This window comes from Cydia fagiglandana, chromosome 11 (genome assembly GCF_963556715.1).
Source record: "Cydia fagiglandana chromosome 11, ilCydFagi1.1, whole genome shotgun sequence".
Classification (NCBI taxonomy): domain Eukaryota; kingdom Metazoa; phylum Arthropoda; class Insecta; order Lepidoptera; family Tortricidae; genus Cydia; species Cydia fagiglandana.
In genome coordinates, this window is record NC_085942.1 from 10,141,221 (window position 1) to 10,158,459 (window position 17,239).

Sequence of the window (17,239 nt, forward strand, 5' to 3'; positions counted from 1 at the left end):
CTGGAAAGCGTATTAATTAACCGTGAAGAAATGTATGAATGAATACAAGTTAGAAATCTGTGTAAAATGCCGTGTGTAAAGTGTAGTGTATCTGTGTGTAAAGTGTAATAGGTAGGCCTATGTTATTTGTATAATACTGAAAACTTTATGAATGCGCTTTATTAATGTCTATTTTTATTAAGTTGTCAGGGTTTCATTTTCAGTGTATATTTCTATATGTAAAACATAATACAATGTTATAAACATAAATATGCCTTTTATTTAAATCAATAGGTAATACCACAAACAAGGGGTAATATTTGCATCTTTCATATATTTCGTGATATGAAGATAACAAATATGTTTATCAACATAATTACTATATACTAGTGATGTACCGACTATTGATTTGGCCGACTAGCCGACTAGCCGACTAATCGGCGCTCGGATGGCCGATTAGTCGGCCGACTAGTCGGCTAGTCGGCCAGATCATTGGTTTCGTCTAAGTTCGGTTCAGATCAGATGCACTTATATAAAAAAACAATCGTTATAACTCTTTCGCCACGCTATTCATCATATTATAGTAACGCTATAAAATAAAATAAATAAATAAATCCTTATGCTAATATTTCATACGACAACCGAACATAAGAAAGCAATCACACGGTCGATAATTCTAACAAAAGTTTTCGTAGGCACCCTAAATAGGAATTTGGGTAAAATAGGTGAAAATCTTATAGTAAATTATTTGCTGTTTATTTCTTTTTGCCCTGTATTTCTGTCATTTATAAAGTGCCGACTAATCGGCCATTTTTGCCGACTAATCGCCGACTACAAATGTGGCCGGATAGTCGGCTTTCCCGACTAGTCGGCGACTAGTCGGTACATCCCTACTATATACCTATAATACCAATACCCGCCAGGCTAAACCGGTTGTCAACTTTAGTTCCATTGGTACACATCGAAGGCGCCAGTAGTATAAACGTATAAACGGTTGGGGACATTTTTTTGTATGGAGTTACCGTTCTTCTCCTAGTGAGTATTATATTCTTTGAGATTGACCAATTATTTCTCTGAACAAATCGACTGATTTCGTCAGTCCCGTCTGGATACCCCTTTAAATAGAATGATGAATGCATAGATTTATAATATATAGAGATGGTGTCTCAGCGAGCTGTCACTGTTGCCACTTTTGTTTAATGTACGATTCATGTAAAAATGGTTTTTTTACTAAATGTCAATGTGTCAATGTCATCTGCAAAGGGGGTGTCTACCTTTTCAATTTTGGTGACATTCACTTGGTATTTTTAAAATAATTAAAACAATTCTGATAAACTGTGTGATGATATTTGGATGATTAAGACTTAAAATGTCACTAGCTAGATATACAATAAATGTAATAGGCTAACTAAAAGAGCCAGAATCTTGGATTTGACTTTACCCGGTGATATAAACAAAGTCAGTTTAGTGGTGCTGTTAAAATGGATTTATTGAAAACTCCTTCTGTTCAATCGTTGCTGGACTCCGATTTAGAATCAGTTGGAAGTTTACAATATATGGACTTTGAAGAGGTACGATATATGCATATATCACTAACTTTTCTTACAGAGTTAAGATTACTGTTATTCCTGAAGTTATGTATTAATGATAACAATTTCCTATTTTTGAGATTAAATAATTATTTCTGCAATTTGTATGCATATAAGTACATCCTTTATTATTTGCAGGTCAATTTAATAATTGTGTAGTTGAGATAATTAATCTAATCTTTATTTATTTACAGTTAGATGAAGTTGAATATGCATTGCCAACAAGCGAGGCCCCAACTCTGGCTGAGGTCCTATCTGCTGAGGATGAGGGTGAAGAAAAGATACCATTCAAACCTGTCGAAGAGCCTTCTGGCTGCTCGGCCGTGCAAATAGACTTTCTACAGGCTGTATCCCAACAAATAATACAAGCTCAGGTATACATTTAAGCACATAATACAACAATGTAGAACTAGTGTACATAATGCTAAATGGCATGTCAGAGATACAATACCAATAGTGCAAAGAGAAAACTTGATCTCATTTACTTTAATAAGATGAAATAGATGATTGATTATTAATTTATAATATTTTATTTTTAACAAGTAAAAGTGTGAAATATCTTGTCATATGAACTTGTTCTAGCATTAAAACTTCAGATTCTGTTTTTTTCTGAATTTAAAAAACTGTCCAGTATCAAGAAAAAAAAATTAACACAGCTTGCATATTGTTTTCTGCCGCTTCTTTCTTTGTGCTGTGTTGCTTTCAGTAAGGATCAAATGATGAAAGGCCATAAATAAATGGTTTTTGAGAATTTTGGAAGAGAACATATTTTATAAAATAGCACTTAGATCTCTACTAAAATACAATAAGGTACTATGAAAATGCCAAAAAGCAAAATTGGGTTTAGGAAACTAAACTATTCAGGTGAAAAGCTGTTGAAAAGCCACCTAACACCTAATTCAAACAGGCACAAAATTGTACTTAATAGAATATCTTTTCTTGTGATGAAAGTAACACTAAATTTACAGTTTTTAGGGTTCCATACCCAAGGCAAAGGGTAAAAACGGGACCCTATTACTATGACTCCACTGTCTGCCTGTCACCAGGCTGTATCTCACATAGGCAGAACCGTAATAGGCAGTTGAAATTTTCGCAGATGAGGTATTTCTCTTGCCACTATAACAACAAATACTAAAAACAGAATAAAATAAATATTTAACTGGGGCTGGGAATACAACAAACGTGATGTTTTGCCGTTTTTTCCGCAATGGTACGGAACCCTTCGTGCGCGGGTCCGACTCACACTTGGCCGGTTTTTTGTTGGACTTTTCCTTTTACTTAGGCTAAGAGACTATTTGCTTCATGTGTTCTAATTCAATGGGAAAGTATAGCTTCTAGGTTTTTGTGAAATGTGGATTTACAGACTTGAAACTCATATTACTTTTGACAGAGTTGATCTTCAAACTGCTGAGGGGAGAGGGGGTTTCCATATGTGATCAGGTGTGACAAGGACCCCTTAGAGGAGTCAAAAAATAAAAATTCGTGTGACGTAATTTATGGATGACCCCCTAACCATTATCATTGTAGTTCACAAAATCGTTTTTTTTCAGGAAAGATCATCAGCAGGTACTGCTACAGCCCTCAGTGTTGGTGCGAATGGAAAACTAACTGTGGGCACGGCTCACGGCCACCTTCTTACATTTTTTGAACAAACATTGCGGTGGGTGTGTGACTCCAACACAGACCGAGGCGCAGTCTCATGCGTGGCTTATAACCAGGATAGCACACGCCTTCTGGCCGGATACGCAAGAGGTCTCATTTGCCAGTATGATAGCATACAAGGAGTCGTATTAAGACGCGTGACGTTGGGGGGTGAGATTTGGGGAACGCTAAGGGTCACATGGGCTGGAATGTCTGGATTAGCGCTAGATACGGGCGGATCTGTGTGGCTGATAAAATTTTCACGTCCTCTCGGCGTGCGATCCGCCCGCTCGTCTTGCTTGTTCTCCGGCGCCCGAGGAGAAGTAGTGGCCATGGCGGCTCGTGATGCCCGCATCCTAGCGTTGGCGACTCTCTCTCGAGTGATCATTGTGGCCGGCGGCCGCGCGGCCGGCGTCCGGCTCGGCGGCCCGCCCGACACGCTCCCAGTACTAGCGTGGAGCGACACAGATGAACGCGTATTAGTTTGCGGACGAGCAAAAACGTTACAATGGCTCGCAGTAAACGTCACCGGATCGTCCATATTGCTTCGTCCCGTACATCGCGTGGAGCTAAAGAGTTCGCCCCTGTGGCTGGGCTGGCTCGGCGGCAATCTCGCAATATTTGACGCGGATGAGAATCTGAGACTGTGGGGCGACGATTACGATAAGCCATTGGATTTGTCGCAAATCGAACCGGTCTACGCGTCTGCTTTTTTTAAGGTCAGTCGGTAATTCAAAAATGTTTGACATGATGATTTTTTTTTATTTGTAACGTGATGATAAATTATTTAGGGTCTGTGGACAGACGGGCGCGTGTCCCGCGCCATGTGCATGGCGGGCGGGAGCGCGCTGGGCGGCGCGTGCGTGGCGGAGGGCGCGCTGGCGCTGCTGGGGCGGCGCGGCGTGCTGCGCGTGCGGCCGCGCGACCTGCTGGCGCGCGCGCAGGCGGCCATGGGCTCCGGCCGCCACGCCCAGGCGTTGAGGCTGCTGTGCTCCGCTCAAGGACCAGATGCTGCTGCGCTGGCTAACTCCTTCATTATCAATATCTCTGAAAGGCCACATTTATTGAGTAACAAGGTGTTAGCAGACCTGGCCATCAAATTGTGCCTAAAATTTAATTTGGGGTAAGATCTTATTTATGAGCTTATTAAAGTAATTAACTTTACATATACAATTTTTACACTCATGCGGATTAGGTATAAAGTATATTTCAGCCTATTATATTATATTCATTAGGATAACACGCCACTTGTATTTCTAGCGAAGAGCTTTGGTCGTGTCTGTGGGAGCAATGCGCGGGGGAAAAAGTATTCGTGGAGGCGTTAGGAGAGGCAGCGGTTCGCGGCGAACTGTACGACGCAGCGCCTTCGCCCGATTGCTCACAGGTATTACATACTTAAACAATTGAAAACCCATGACTTGCCCAATTTGATTATTGCACTAAGGGCCACTTGCACCATCCCATCCTACTAACCCGGGGCCGGGGTTAAGCGGTTAAACCGTTAACCCAGTGTCAAATTGTACTGGTAACCATGGCAACACCAAGTTTAACTGATTAACCTTTTGGACGCCAATGAACGATATATACACACCGCAGGTTCAACGCCAAAGACTGATTCATCGGTCACAAACCACGCAACATACGTGCATATGCATAAAGTTCAATTTCAGTTTTGACACTTCGGTGACGTGGCGTCCGCGTGACAGCTTTTGTGTTTGACACGGCGTCGAAAAGGTTAACCTCGGGTTAGAGGAATGGTGCAAGTGGCCCTAAGTACATTAACCAAAAGAGAGTTATGAATTTCTGATGACATTGTAACACTATGTTCCCAATAGGAACCTATTGTCTTAGAATTCTCAGCCTTGTTGAAAATTTACAAAATGACTAACGTCTGCTACACAGGAATTGATAGAGCGGCTGGCGGACTGCGATCCGGGGCTAGTGGAGCGAGTCGTGGCCTCACTGCCGCTGACGTCGCTCGACCCGCATCGCTCCAGCGTGTTCACCCGCGACAAGGGACTCTGGCGCGGCGTCGGGGCCATCGCGGCGGCTTTAGGTGCGATAGTTGCTTTACATGACTCCCGGGCTGATGGTCGTGGCCCTCCACACTGTATAATTTTATTTATTTTATTACCAGACTAAGGGCCAGTTGAACCAACCCCAGTTAACAAACTGATCAACGTCACGCAGCAGAGATCTATGAAACTGCCCATGCCTACAATAAAATTTAGCGAAAGCTTTAACGATGACAGACGGTTTGGTGCAACCGACCCTAATAATAATAGACCGCCAATCCCCTTGACCAGCGCGTAACAAAAACGCTGCTTATTTTCATAGTCGGCATTTAGCGTCAAGTAGCGGATCGGATCTATCAGTATTGCTACTTGACACTAGATGTCGCGAGTGTCGTGACGAACGAAGTCTAATAATCGAATTTAAACTGTTGTGAGACATACTAATTGCAATACATTGAATAATTTTACGGTTTTTTAAACAAATGAGTCTAAACTCTAAACCGTAAAATCATTCAATGATTAAGGGGCCCACTGATTAACAGTCCGCCGGACGGTATCGGCCTGTCAGTTGTTCGGAGCTGTCAAAATTTTGTTCTAACTGACAGGCCTATGCCGTCCGGCGGACTGTTAATCAGTGGGCCCCTTAGTTTAATGCTCAACTATTTTCAGGTAATATAATTTGTCTTCACAGCCTCGTATTTATTGCAGGCGGTTCTAGTGGCGCGATGAAGGAGCTCGTAGGCTACGTGGACGCTTCGTGCGGCGGCGGTGCGTCGTGTCGCTGCGCGGGCGGCGCGCTGCTGCTGGCGGCGGCGGACGCGCTGGGCGGGCGCGGCGCCGGCGGCCGCGCGCTGCCCGACCACGCCAGGCCCTCCGCGCGCCACGACGCGCTGCACACGCTGCTCGCTGAGGTGAGTCCCCGTGCGTCACTGTCATGCACAGGTTACAGTCTGTAGATTTGTAAGTGGACCCGAGCCGCTGATCCTTTGTCTATTGTTAAGTAAAACCGCACGCGCCTCTACCTGTAAAAAAAAGGATCGTGTAATTCTCTATGGTTACTGAGTGCTGGCGAGTCGTACCAGTCTAAAATGTGTCATCGAGATGCGTAACGAAGGCGCGTTATCGGAGAGCGCGCCTACACTGGTTTATTGAGCGTTGGACTAGCCCGCGCTCGAGAACACTGCGAGCACGTCAAACAAGTCCGCACACGAAGCGTAATCTCATACGACTCACTGCAACAACGCGTATTGCGATACGATTACGCTTCTCTTACGTTACGACGCCTTGTGTTGGGGGCCTTACTCAGCCGTGATTACATCTATATTTTATTGGAATCACGTCCGCTTTAAATAAAGTATGAACGCTTCGTTTGAACTTAAAGTGACACTTACCTAATTTACTGTCTCTTTCAGATTTTTGACTAAATTACCTAAGATGTTCAGTACATTAATTTTCCTGTGTTATGAATGTGGTCAGACGGAGCGCGGCGGGCGCTCGCCGCTGCACGTGCTGTGCGCGCACGACGCGCGCGCGTGCGTGCGGCTGCTGGAGCAGAGCGCGCGCGAGCCGCCGTTCGCCGGCCCGCTCGGCAAGCAGAACCGGTTGCGAGTCGCGCGCGCGTTACTCGCCGTCGCCCATCAATTGCAGGTCAGTCTTGTACATTTCTCATGTTCTGTAAGTGGGACATTGTTCACGCCGTTTTGTCACCTAAATAGTGTTTAGTTTTTTTGTTCAAGAAAATAACAAAATCATTTATTTACAAACAAGATATAATATATACAGCCGTACAGCGGTATTACTTAAAGAGATTAATAACTAGTTTAAATCTAAAATAGGGTCTTGAGGCATTGTATTGTACCAAGGTTGCTGGCGGCATTTGTTTAGTTTTAAGTTTATGAAATACATATGTATGTTAGTCTGTAAGGTATTTGTAATAGGTATGGGCCTTGTTGCATGATTTAAATTTTTAAATAAAAATTGTTTATCTATGAAGTGTGCAGAAAGTGATACGTTTCTGATCTAGAGTGTTTTACTGTCCAAGTGCGTTTTTTTCGCTTATTTTCATGAGACTTACTTCACTGGCTCAGTGACCTAAAAAGAATCTTGGCCTCGGACACAATTACGATTAAACAATTAAAATTTAGGTTTGAATTGGTTGTACAATTTCCATTCTGATATTTAACTCACAATTAATAAATAATGATACTTTTTCCTAAATTGTTAATCTGAAGCAGGGTGCGTGCATGGTCTGTAGGGAGCAGCACAGGGGCCGCTTGTTTATTGGCGCAAAATGACCACAAGATGGCAGAACCTACAATGCATATAAAATCGTACGTGAACCGTAGAGGGTAGCACCACTAACACCTGCTTTGGCGTGTCCTGTCAATGTAAAGTTAATGATTTATGATTCCGATTTAGGCCACAGAATGGCCGACCCTTCAACGCGCACGGCGCACGGTCCGTATAAAGGTCATGTTTTTTATCAAAATCATCAAAATCAAAAATGTCTTTATTGCAAGATTATGGTACATTTACAGTAGTAAAGATGTTACAATGTTTATGAGAACACATAATCTACCCGTCAGAGCATGCAATAGGTTCATCTCCTTCATCTCATCAGTACTGAATAATACCTATAATAATATCTAACATTTTTACATTTAGAGGAACATTAATTATTACATGAGATCGTTAAAATTATAATCAAAATATTCATTTAAACTATAAAAACTTGCTTTTATGAGTATGTTCTTTAATGTAGTTTTAAATGTTGTTCCTGACATCATTTTGATGTAGTTTGGCAAATGATTGTATATTTTAATACTAGTGTAATACATCCCTTTACGTACTATTGTCAATTTTGAGTCAGGAACTTGTAAGTTGAGCAAATACTTATTTCTAACAGGCCTGTTTGTTTGTTTAACATGAAATTCAGAGGCGTTGTTCTTGATAAAGATACAGCATTGCAAAATGTAAATACTAGTTAGGGTTAGGAAACCTTGGGTCATGAATATAGTCCGACATGACTCGTCATCTCTCAATCCAAAAATAATTCTAACACATCTCTTTTGTAGGATGAAAGTTGATGAGGCATTTACTGAGTTTCCCCAGTAAATGATACCATAGTTTAGAATGGAATAAATATAACCGTAGTATGCTAAAATTGCAGTTTTTGTGGTTGATACATTTATAAGTACTTGCAGTCCATAACAGAATTTCCTTATTTTACTATTAACCATCTCAATGTGTTTTTTCCAATTCAGATGACTATCAATTACGACGCCCAGAAATTTGTATGATGAAACTTCTTCAATTTGGGTACCTTGGTAATTAATATTCATCTGAATTGGTTTAGCTTGTTGGGGTCTGAATTGAATATATTTAGTTTTAGAGAGATTTATTTTAAGATTAAGAGTTGAAAGCCAATGTATAATTATTTCTAGGGTCTTATTTATCGTTGCCTCGTGTTCAAATCTGCTTAGTCCCTTTCCCAATATCAGTACAGAAGCGTCATCTGCATAAAGTGTGCTGAGATGCGGATTTATTCTAGAGAATTGATTAATATAAATGAGAAAAAACAGTGGTCCTAGGATGCTGCCTTGAGGTACTCCGATTTTATTGTTCAAAAATGTGGATAATTTTGACTGATAACATTTTTCTCTTTTATCGTAATATGTTATTTGGGTAGCTTGTACACGATTCAGCAAATAAGACTTAATAAGTTTGTGCGCAACACCTCTTATGCCCACCTTCTCAAGTATGTTAAGTAATGTTTGATAGTCTACACAATCAAATGCCTTAGACATATCTAGTAGGAGCACTACTGCAGGAGATTTTTCATCTATTTCGTTTCCTACGCCTTTCATTATTTTCATTAAAGCATGAGCAGTTGACAAATACTTCCTAAATCCACATTGAGCATCATCAATAATATTATTTTTGTTAAAAAAAGACATCAACCTAGTGTAAATAACTTTTTCCAAAATTTTGGAGAAGTTTGGTAGTAGAGCGATAGGGCGGTAATTTTTAGAATCTGTTACGTCTCCCTGTTTAAAGACTGGAATTATTACTGCTTTTTTTAGACTATCAGGAAATATGCCATACTCGAGAGACAGGTTAATTATATATACTAAAGGTTTCAGAATATAAGGAGTGCTACGTTTTATAATTTGTATTGTAATTTGATCATGTCCCGTGCTGTTCTTGTTTTTCAGAGTACTAATGATTGTCCCTACTTCTTCTTCGGTTACAGGTGACAAGAATATAGATGAAGTTACATTTTCTGTTAAATGATTATAATTATTGCTATTAAAGTCAGCATCGAAATTCATTTGAACGTACATATCATTGAAGGCATTTGCGATTTCCGATGGATCAGTAATTTTAAGGTTGTTGCATTTTATTTCCTCTATGTTTTTGGGGTCTGTTTGATTATTAGTAATACTATTGATGAGTGCCCAGGTTGCTTTACATTTGTTTTCACTGCGGTGTATATATTTAATATTGCTATTTCGTTTAGATCTATTAATTACTTTTTTCAATATAATTCTGTACATTTTATAGTATTCTTTTAAATTAAGGTTGTTTTTTTGTTTGTGTAAGTCAAGGTAAGTTTTTCTTTTATTTTTGCATGAAATAGATATCCCATTTGTTTTCCACATATTAGTAACTCTTGGTTTAATCCTTAGTCTTACAGTAGGAAAACAAAGATTATAGTAGAGACTAAATTCATCTATAAAACTGTTATAAGCTACATTAGCATCTTTAGTATTAAAAACGTCTTCATATTGTAGAATTGACATGCATGATATAAATTTTATTATGTTCTCTTCACAGTAGTCTCTAACTAATTTAAATTTTGCTTCATTGATGTAGGTTTTCCTTTTACATTTTATATAAATTTTTTGCGCTGTGTGGTCAGAAAGTCCATTATTTATAATTTGGGTTTGACAGTTTTTTATATTTGTAATGAAATTATCAATACATGTCTGGGTACTTAGTGTTATTCTCGTGGGATCCTTTATTTCAAAATGCAATTTATATATTTCTAACAGGTCCTGAAAATGTTTTCTTTTATTAGATGCTTTTAAAAGGTCTACATTGAAATCTCCGGCAACAATAATTTTCTTTACAGATTTTTTGTCCTTGTTATATATTTTACAAAGTATTGAGTCAAATTTTTCTAAAAACGTTGTAAAGTTGCTACAGGGTGTTCTGTAAATACATATTATAATGTAATTTAAATCGGGAATTGAAATTCCACATGCTTCAAAGTGGTTTTCAACTGATATTTCATTAATCCAGTTTAATTTATTATATTTAAGATTATTCTTTACATATATTATAGAACCCCCTCTCTCTTTACATTTTCTAGAGAAGTGAGATGCCATAGTATAACCACCTATTTTTGTCAATTCAGCATCATCGCATTTAAGAAATGTTTCGGTAAAACACAATATATCTGGCTTTACATCGCATTCTTCATTCATTATCTCCAATTCAGCTATTTTATTGTTAATTTTTAATATGTTTTAATGTAAAATACAAAGAACATTGAGATTGTCATCAATGTCATTATTACATTTTTTTAAAGCTATTTGTGGCTGTTTTTTGATATCAGGAACGAAAAAACTTATTACAACCTTTGTTTACTTCAGTTAGGTTGCTTACATTTGTTATGGTTTGGTTCGATTCAGAGATATTACTGGGGCTTAGTTGGTTATTTTCCACCACCCAATGTATGTTGTAATTTAAGTTTTCTAAAATGTTCCTCATACCAGCATTATTCAGCCTTCCAGTATTCATTGAGAACATATCAAAGCTTACGTTTTGGTTCGAGTCATAAACATAAAAACATTGATTATGGTTGGGCAAGTCTTTAAATAGTAAATGGTTAAAACATTCGACTCTACTGTTGAATATCGGTTTGCCACATATATATGTAGGGCACGCTACAACAAGATTAGTAAATGTAATACTTTTCGAAGCTTCTCTTATGTATTTTATAAGTTCAACAATGTCATTTGATTGATGAAAGTCCTCTTCTCCTATTAGAACGATACAGTAGTCATACATTGACATGCCATGTAGTCGAGTCTGTATATTCTTGAATAGCTCTTTGATACTACCACCTGAAGTGATGTGATGGCAGAAAGAAAATCCTTTAAAATAGTCGTTATTTCTTACAATATTTACAATTTTGTTTTTTATTGTTGTTACTTAGCATAAGCAGTTTTGTTTGGAATGAGTCATGACCGTAGTTATTAGGGCTTGAGTTAGCCGGGTTCTTGTCAACTGGCGCCGTGGAGGTTATCGCAGCAGCTCGACGTTTGGGTGTTAAGTTTTCAGGCATAGACAGAGTTTTCACAGATAAACACTCAGAGGAGGCTTTGTTTCTTGATTTATTTTTCTTAGTTGGTACCGAAATGACTGGTGAAATCGGTGTAGGTGTAATATTTTCTTCATGTATAATATTTTCGTAAGCCTCATATTTTTTGCGTATCTCACTCATGTCTTTTTTTAAATCAAAGTTTTCAGTAATCAAGGGTTCCGTACCCAAAGGGTAAAACGGGACCCTATTACTAAGACTTCGCTGTCCGTCCGTCCGTCTGTCACCAGGCTGTATCTCACGAACCGTGATAGCTAGACAGTTGAAATTTTCACAGATGATGTATTTCTGTTGCCGCTATAACAACAAATACTAAAAACAGAATAAAATAAAGATTTAAATGGGGCTCCCATACAACAAACGTGATTTTTGACCAAAGTTAAGCAACGTCGGGAGGGGTCAGTACTTGGATGGGTGACCGTTTTCTTTTTGCTTTTTTTTGTTTTTTTTTTGCATTATAGTACGGAACCCTTCGTGCGCGAGTCCGACTCGCACTTGCCCGGTTTTTTAAATACACATGTGTTTTTGATTCCTCGCAGGTATTCGAAATGAAGAGTGGAGTGTTTAACTCGGGTGAAAGGCACCATTTCAGTCTCGGACTATTGTCGTGTAACTACCTCGACAGAAATGAGTGCCTTTCATCCCTCGGTACTATTAACCTATTAACCATCTAGGTACTATTCTTTCAGGAACCTGACGAACGGGCCGAAATACTAGAATTTATCACCGGGCAACTGAGCACGGGCGCGCTGCCGGGCGACCGCGAGGTGGTGGCGGGCGCCGCGGAGCTGGCGGCGGGCACGGCGGGCGAGCGCGCCGACCGCGCCTGGCTCGCGCTGCTGCTGCGCGCGCCCGCCACGCCCGCCGTCTCGCTCCCCGGCGCGCCCGCCGTCCCGCTCGCACCCTCGCCCCCGCCGCGCGCCCAGCTCGCCGCGCACCGCGCCGCCGCCGCCGCCGCCACGCGCCCGCGCGTCCTGTGGCGCCTCGACGTGTTGCTCGACAACCACGCCGAAGCTCTGCCGCGATTCTTCGAGATAGAGAACCCGTCCGCCGCCGACGTCGACGAGCTTTTTGAATATCTCGCCTCGCGAACGGAGGCCGATTGCGTCGGTGCGAAGAAGCAGATGGAGGACTACCTCTCGAAGCTTATCGAGCTCCGCCCGCGGGCTACGGCCGCGTTAGTGACCGACCAGTTCTCTGACGTTCTTTCGACGACTCTCAGCACCGTAGCGAGCGATCGCGCGCTCGAATTTGCCGATTGCCTCCTCGAGGCGGGGCGCTTGCGCGGCGAGGCCGCCGCGGCCCACTTTCGCAACCTGTGCACCCGGCGACCCGCGGCCGCTAGTGCCTTTTTAGAAAAAAATCCGGGCATGTTGCGACCGGAGGAGGCGCTCGCGATCGTCCGCGAGACGGGGGCTCGGGAGGCGGAGCCGGCGTGCTTGGAAGCGACGGGGGATCCCGGAGCCGCCCTGGACGCTCTTTTGAATCTCGTCTCCGACGCCGAGGGGGAGGCGGAGGCCGGGTTGCTGAGGCGAGCGTGCGAGCTGTGCACGAGAGTCGCGCCCGGCGTGCCCGCAGAGACCGCGGGCGGAATGTGGGCACGATTATTAAAACGCGCCGAGAGCATGCCGCCCGCGCTGCTTTTAGAGGCGGCGGCGTATTTGCCCCCGGAGCGGCTGGCCGCGCGCGTGTGCTCGGCGCCGCGCGTGGCGCAGGCGGCGCTCGTGGCCGCTCACGGGCAGCTCGGCGCGTGGGAGTGCGCGGCGCGGGTGGCGGCGCGCGAGGCGCACGAGGCGCTGGCGCTCGCGCTGGCGGCGGCGCGGCGCGGGCTGGCGGTGCGCGGGCGCTGCGGGCGCTGCGGCCGGGGGCTGGGCGCGGCGGACGGCGCGTGCCGCACGACGCACTGCGCGCGCGCGTGCCACGTGGCGTGCGACGCGGGCGGCGCGTGCGGCGTGTGCGGCGCGCGCGTGCCGGACGCGGTGGTGTCGCTGCCGCCGTCCCGCACGCCCGTGCCGTCCGCACCTACGCCGCAGGACCATAGCCTACAGTTAGTCGCACCGCCTAGACCCGATTTGGAAGGTATCGTCTAAATACATGTATTTTTAGAGATACGTTTCTGGGAACCCTTAGTGATATCTAAAACTAACATTTAATTTAGGAACTTATAGTGTCGTTGGGCCAGTCCGACTTTGCTGACGTTGCTTATCGTAATGGGGTAAACTGTAAAAGTTTGCATAGATGGCGCCATCATAGCTTGCCCCTTTCGCTAGTTTTATTTCAATGAGATATTGCTTAAAATTAAAAAAAAAAACAAGAAACTGACACAATTCTAGAGATACGACAGGGCAAGCTATGCTGACGCCATTTGATAAACACTTCGACCGGCCACGGAAGTTTCTGGAAGCCGTGCTATATATTTGTAAAGAAAATATGTCACATTTATGCAAGTATTGGAAGGAAAAGTATAGAATAAGTATAAGTACACAAGTTTGCAATCTCATGCATTTCATTCAAACCACTCTGATTTTAAAAACCCACGTTAACACACTCCCTTTACTAGATCACAACCCTTGACTTTTTTTTTTATACTAGGTACAATATTTCCCGGGCCCTATTCCTTGCGTTCCTTATAATTCATTGAGCTTGCAATATATGTAGTACCTACCTAGTTGTAGTAACACCGTGAATTACAAATTTAGATCAGATGCTATGTAACAGGAATAAAACTAGGCTCTTATTATTACCTATTTACCATGCATTTAACTGTATATAATAAACGTATGATGATTTGATGATATTTGTAAACTATATCTTATTGTTACTTTAAAGAGTTTAAAGTGTGTAGAATGCAGTTACGCTATCAATGTTAATTGACACTCAAATACACATTGTATAAATTATTTGTTGTTTTTGTTACTTGGCACAGCTTCTTTCATAATAGTCATAAACTTTATAAAGATTTTTTACGTTTTTGCGAATCAAACATGTAATATCTTAGTAGCTTATTAATCGCTTATTATTTATTACTTAGGTACTTAATTTTACTACTTGATTTTACAGTGCATTGGTGTTAGCTGTAATGCTGTAAAATTTGATTTCAATAAATATCAATATCAATAATACCTACATAAACAGTAGACTATATATATAAGAGGAATGCAAAAGTTTCTCGAAAAAATTGCTACGAGTAGAGCTATATTTAACTATAATCTGCCTACAGTGCAAACAGAGACATATTTGGCACAAGCACTACAAGCTAACCAGAAAGAGTATATAAATATTATAGGACATTATAGGACATTCTTACACAAATTGACTAAGTCCCACAGTAAGCTCAAGAAGGCTTGTGTTGTGGGTACTCAGACAACGTTATATATAATATACAAATACTTAAATACATAGGAAACACCCATGACTCAGGAACAAATATCTGTATCATCATACAAATAAATGCCCTTACTGGGATTCGAACCCAGGACCATCGGCTTCGCAGGCAGGGTCACTACCCACTAGGCCAGACCGGTCGTCAAAATATAGGGTACTAGCTGTTGCCCGCGACTTCGTCCGCGTGGAATCTTATCTTCAACATTTTACATCTTTAGTACCTATAATTCTCAAATCCAAGCAATGTTGAAATTAAGTACTTTTCTTTTTTAGCAAGTTGTATGAAGTTTTAAGTCAAGTGAATTTTGATGTTGGTTGCTGAAATTACTTTTCTTGTACTCTCATAATAGGTACCTATGCCCTTATACAAAGATTCAAGTTCCGCACTCACAAAATATCTGATCTCCATACAAACTTTCAACCCCTTTCTCACGACCTTGGGGGATGATTTTCAAAAATGCTTGAATTAGTTTTCAATGCTTGAAAAAGTTCAAGTTCCTAGCTTAAAATTAAATTTACACCCCAAGACGAACTTTCATCCCCTTTTTAACGCCCTTAGGAGTTGAATTTCCAAAAACGTTGCAATTACTTTTTTTGTAATCGGCTATTATGTCTTTCTAAGAAGTTTCAAAGAATTTGTAATGGATTAAAATTTTCAACCCCTTTTTAGCTCTGTTAGGGGATGAATTTTACAAAACGCTGAAATTACTTTTCCTGTCTTCTAATATTATCCCTAAATACAAAGATTCAAGTCCACCATTCGAAAAAAAATTTGATATCCATACAAACTTTCAACCCCTGTTTCACCACCTTAGGGGATGAATTTTCAAAAACACTGAAATTACTTTTCTTGTATTTTAATATTATATCTTTTTACAAAGTTTTAAGTTCCTAGCTTCAAATAAAAGTTCCACCTGAAGACGAACTTTCATTCCCTTTTTAACCCCCTTAGGGGTTGAATTTCCAAGAACGTTGCAATTACTTTTTTTTGTAATCGGCTATTATGCCTTTCTAAGAATTTTCAAAGCATTTGTTATGGATTCAAACTTTGAAACCCATTTTAACCCTGTTGGGGATGAATTTTACAAAACGCTGAAATTACTTTTATTGTCTTCTAATAGTATCCCCAAATACAAAGATTCAAGTCCCGCGCTCGAAAAAATGTTTGATATCCATACAAACTTTCAACCCCTTTTTCACCACCTTAGGGGATGAATTTTCAAAAACGCGGAAATTGGTTTTCTTGTATTTTATTTTAAAACGATTTTACAAAGTTTCAAGCTCATTGCTTAAAATAAAATTAGCACCCGCAGACGAACTTTCATCCCCTTTTTAACCCCCTTAGGGGTTGAAATTCCGAAAACAGCAATTACTTTTTTTTGTAATCGTCTATTATGCCTTTCTAAGAAGTTTCAAAACCATGTGTAATGGATTCAAACTTTCAACCCCTTTTTAACCCTGATAGGGGATGAATTTTACAAAACGCTGAAATTACTTTTCCTGTCTTCTAATAATATCCCTAAATACAAAAATTCAAGTCCCACACTCGAAAAAATGTTTGATATCCATACAAACTTTCAACCCCTTTTTCACCACCTTAGGGGACGAATTTTCAAAAACGCTGAAATTAGTTTTCTTGTATTGTAATAATATATCTTTTAACGAAGTTTCAAATTCCTAGCTCAAAAGAAAACTTTAACCCCATACAAACTTTCATCCCTTTTTTAACCCTGTTAGGGGATGAATTTTACAAAACGCTGAAATTACTTTTATTGTCTTCTAATAATATCTCCAAATACAAAGAATCATGTCCCGCGCTCGAAAATATTTTTGATATCCATACAAACTTTCAACCCCTTTTGCACCACCTTGGGGGATGAATTTTCTAAAACGCTGAAATTAGTTTTCTTGTATTTAAATTTGATACTTTTTTACAAAGTTTCAAGTTCCTAGCTTAAAATAAAATTTGCACTCGAATACGAACTTTCATCCCCTTTTTAACCCCCTTAGGGGTTGAATTTCCAAAAACGTTACAATCACTTTTTTTTATAATCGGCTATTATGCCTTTCTAAGAAGTTTCAAAGCATTTGTAATGGATTAAAATTTTCAACCCCTTTTTAACCCTGTTAGGGGATGAATTTTACAAAACGCTGAAATTACTTTTCCTGTCTTTTAATAATATCCCTAAATACAAAGAATCAAGTCCACCACTCGAAAAAAATTTTGATATCCATACAAACTT

General features: G+C 40.7%; 2 protein-coding genes across 2 annotated transcripts in view; one reads left to right on the forward strand and one right to left on the reverse strand.

Moving 5' to 3' along the window:
• LOC134668980 (dehydrogenase/reductase SDR family member 4) overlaps positions 1–17,239 on the reverse strand; it is a 206,094-nt gene that overhangs the window by 102,055 nt on the left and 86,800 nt on the right. The window lies entirely within an intron of this gene.
• On the forward strand, positions 1,236–14,512 carry LOC134668914 (vacuolar protein sorting-associated protein 8 homolog). Its single transcript, XM_063526416.1, has 9 exons — positions 1,236–1,550; positions 1,763–1,942; positions 3,119–3,928; positions 4,001–4,332; positions 4,470–4,593; positions 5,112–5,265; positions 5,933–6,135; positions 6,701–6,871; positions 12,302–14,512. The coding sequence occupies exons 1-9, from the start codon at positions 1,461–1,463 to the stop codon at positions 13,700–13,702; spliced, it is 3,465 nt and encodes a 1,154-aa protein (XP_063382486.1). The 5' UTR covers positions 1,236–1,460; the 3' UTR covers positions 13,703–14,512.

What these genes read in the sequence shown, in the direction of transcription:
- LOC134668914 (XM_063526416.1), top strand. Translation starts at nt 1,461, where the DNA reads ATGGATTTATTGAAAACTCCTTCTGTTCAATCGTTGCTGGACTCCGAT. An exon ending in TGCCTAAAATTTAATTTGGG is followed by an intron (nt 4,333 to 4,469) that starts GTAAGATCTTAT and finishes TTGTATTTCTAG; the next exon opens with CGAAGAGCTTTGGTCGTGTC. An exon ending in CTTCGCCCGATTGCTCACAG is followed by an intron (nt 4,594 to 5,111) that starts GTATTACATACT and finishes TCTGCTACACAG; the next exon opens with GAATTGATAGAGCGGCTGGC.